This window comes from Cebus imitator, unplaced genomic scaffold, assembly GCF_001604975.1.
Source record: "Cebus imitator isolate Cc_AM_T3 unplaced genomic scaffold, Cebus_imitator-1.0 Scaffold495, whole genome shotgun sequence".
Taxonomy (NCBI): domain Eukaryota; kingdom Metazoa; phylum Chordata; class Mammalia; order Primates; family Cebidae; genus Cebus; species Cebus imitator.
The window spans coordinates 1,181,680-1,184,288 of NW_016107810.1; the positions used below are offsets into that span (position 1 = coordinate 1,181,680).

At 60.3% G+C, this 2,609-nt stretch overlaps 1 protein-coding gene across 1 annotated transcript in view; it reads left to right on the forward strand.

Annotated features, from left to right (window-relative positions):
* Positions 1–2,609, forward strand: part of INPP5A (inositol polyphosphate-5-phosphatase A) — a 233,661-nt gene that overhangs the window by 228,285 nt on the left and 2,767 nt on the right. The window contains exon 15 of the mRNA XM_037733137.1: positions 2,509–2,577. Coding sequence (XP_037589065.1) covers positions 2,509–2,577 — 69 coding nt within the window. The remainder of the gene's footprint in view (positions 1–2,508; positions 2,578–2,609) is intronic.

The window sequence follows — 2,609 nt, forward strand, 5'->3', positions numbered from 1 at the left end:
TTTTTTACAAAAAAGGAGATGGGGTCTTGCTTGCTATGTTGGCCAGGCTGCTCTCAAACTCCTGGGCTCCAGCAGTTTGTCCACCTCAGCCTCCCGAAGTGCTAGAACTACAGGCAGGAGCTTCCACACCTGGCCAACCTGTGGTCTTTCAGTCCTACATTTTAACAGACAAGGAGTGTGTTCAGAAGAATCAATATCTTAATTGGTTTTGTCAACCCCGTCAATGAAAGTGAAATGCAGATAATAAGCAGATCCGCGGGAGTGCGTGGGAACCGCAGCCATGCCCAAACCCAGAGCTGGGGCCTCTGCCTGTGACTTGGGTGGGCAATCGGAAGGAGGCTGCAGACTCTGGCAGCACCACTGCCCACCTGGTGGGCTCTGCCCCCATCTTCACCATCCCAGGCCCAGAGCAGGGACAGGAGCCCCTTGCTAGCCCCAACCTCAACACCAGCCGTGTGAGGGCCCTGTTGTCCTGCACTGCCCGTCTGCGTCCCTGTGCCAGATGGGACCAGACCCCGGGCACAGCAAGCCACTAGGTACAGGTGCAACCTCAGCAGGCCAGGGACCCCCTGTAGCCCGCTCCCTGAGACGTGCCCTGCTGGCCCCCACCACGTGGCTCCATCCACCAGGCAGGGCTCCTTTCCATTCCTTCCTACGTCCTGGAGCACCCTGGGTGCAGCCTGCATTCAGTCCCTGGCTGCGCTGTGAGGAGGGGCCTGCCGGGCGGGAGCCTGGGCTAGAGGCAGGGACCCCCTTGGCCAGAAGCTTGTGGTGTCTGCAGCCAGCTCAGCTCCTCCACAGCTGCACCTCTGGCCTGCGGGCAGGGCCTGTGCCCATCACTGAGGAAAGCATGCTGGCCACCCTATCACAGCTGCTCCCATGCTGTAAGGGGTAGGTACGCCAGCCTGAAAGCCCAGGAGTGGGCCTGGCCCGGAGCCTGGCTGTGGACACGCCCCTGACCCTCTGGCTGTGCTCACTGGTGGGCATTCCCACCTGCCGGTGCTGACAGCAGGTCGGACGTGTGCAGCCCAGGGCTGCCAGCGGGTCAGGAGCCTCCTGGGGAGGCAGGCACAGATGCCATCCCTGGGAAAATGTCTCAGGTCATGAGCAGGGTGATTGGCGGGCAGTGCCCAAGGGCAGAGGCTGGCAGGGCTGTGGCCTTCCCATGCTGTGCGGGCTCTGCCAGCTCAGAGCAGGGCAGCGTTGTAGCCTGTCTTCCATTTGCTCACAGCCTCTCGGGTTCTTTGGGCTCAGGACTTGACGCTTTATGCTCAGATGGGGGTGGAGCCTCACAGGGCACACCTGGTGGCCTTTGACAGGCCCCGCCCGCACCACCTGGAGCCGGAGTTTGGACAGGCTCTCCCCGAGGGGCCACCCAGCAGGCATCAGGCGTGCAGGCCAAGCAGACGGGTGCCAGGCGTGCTCCGCAGCCTCATCCATCATGACACGCACTGTCACCTCGTCACCAAGCTCCGTTCTTCCCCCGGATCCCTGAAACACCAAAGGTGGCACGGGGCGCGGGTGGCGCTGCTTGGGAGCCTCCGTGACGAGTGTTCAGTGAGGTGTGCGGCGCTCTGCCTGCGCCTGCCGTAATTTGTTTATCTGTCCAAAGATTATGTAGTTGAAAATCCACAATTTTATGCTGCCTTTGTAAATTACCACGCTGCGTTTGATGAATGTTTCCCCGCTCCGCGGAGCTGCCGCTCTGCCCGGAGAGCCTGGGAGGTGCTCGTGCGTGCGGCGTGGAGGCCGTCTTCATCCTTTCTGTCGGGCGACCGTGCTGGAAACTAAGTCTGACCTTCAGCTTCCCACTGCATTAAAGATAATTCAGTTTTAACTCGATAGTCTCAGATGCTCCAGCTGCGGCTATAAAATTCCAGCCCAGTGAGAGCAAGGGTGACTGGCAGCAAACCCCTTCCCGAGGCGCCCAGAACACGGGCGCTCGCCGGGAAGTGTGCACATAGCCATTAATGACTGTGCACAGATTGCTGTGTGTACTGGTGTGGAATTCGGTGTCTGTTCTCATTTGAACACTGAGTTCTGGGTTAATAGAACAGTCTAGAGCAAATGTAAGTGGGACAATGGGAAATTAATAAGCTGCTTCCCAGGGGCACAGCTGCACAGAGAGCTGAGGATGCACCCACTGCTGTGGACAGGGTATCCCACAACTCCCCAGGAGCCCAGGAGCACATCTGGGAGAGGAAGCTGGGGAGCAGGGCCAGCACCTGGGGCTCCCCACGCCACCCCTCCTACAGGCGGATACCTCCTGGAGGAAAGGGCCAGGGCCCAGGTGTGGAGGTACTGCCAGGTCACCAGGGCCTTTGGTCCATGGGCCGGCCTCTCTTGGAGCCAGGCAGGGTGGGTGGCAGAGGCTGGGGAGGTATTTGCAGGGGCTGACCCCCACACCTCTCTGCACCCACAAACTCCTAATGTTCCTGCTGGTCAGCTGCCCACTGGACCCAGGGAGCCCCATTTCTCCACACCTACCTGTCTCTTTCCCCTTTCCAGTCAGAGAGCGAGGAGAAGGTTGTCACCTATGACCACATTGGGCCCAACGTCTGCATGGGAGACCACAAGGTGACGTACACAGGTCCAGGGGCGGGGGGAGC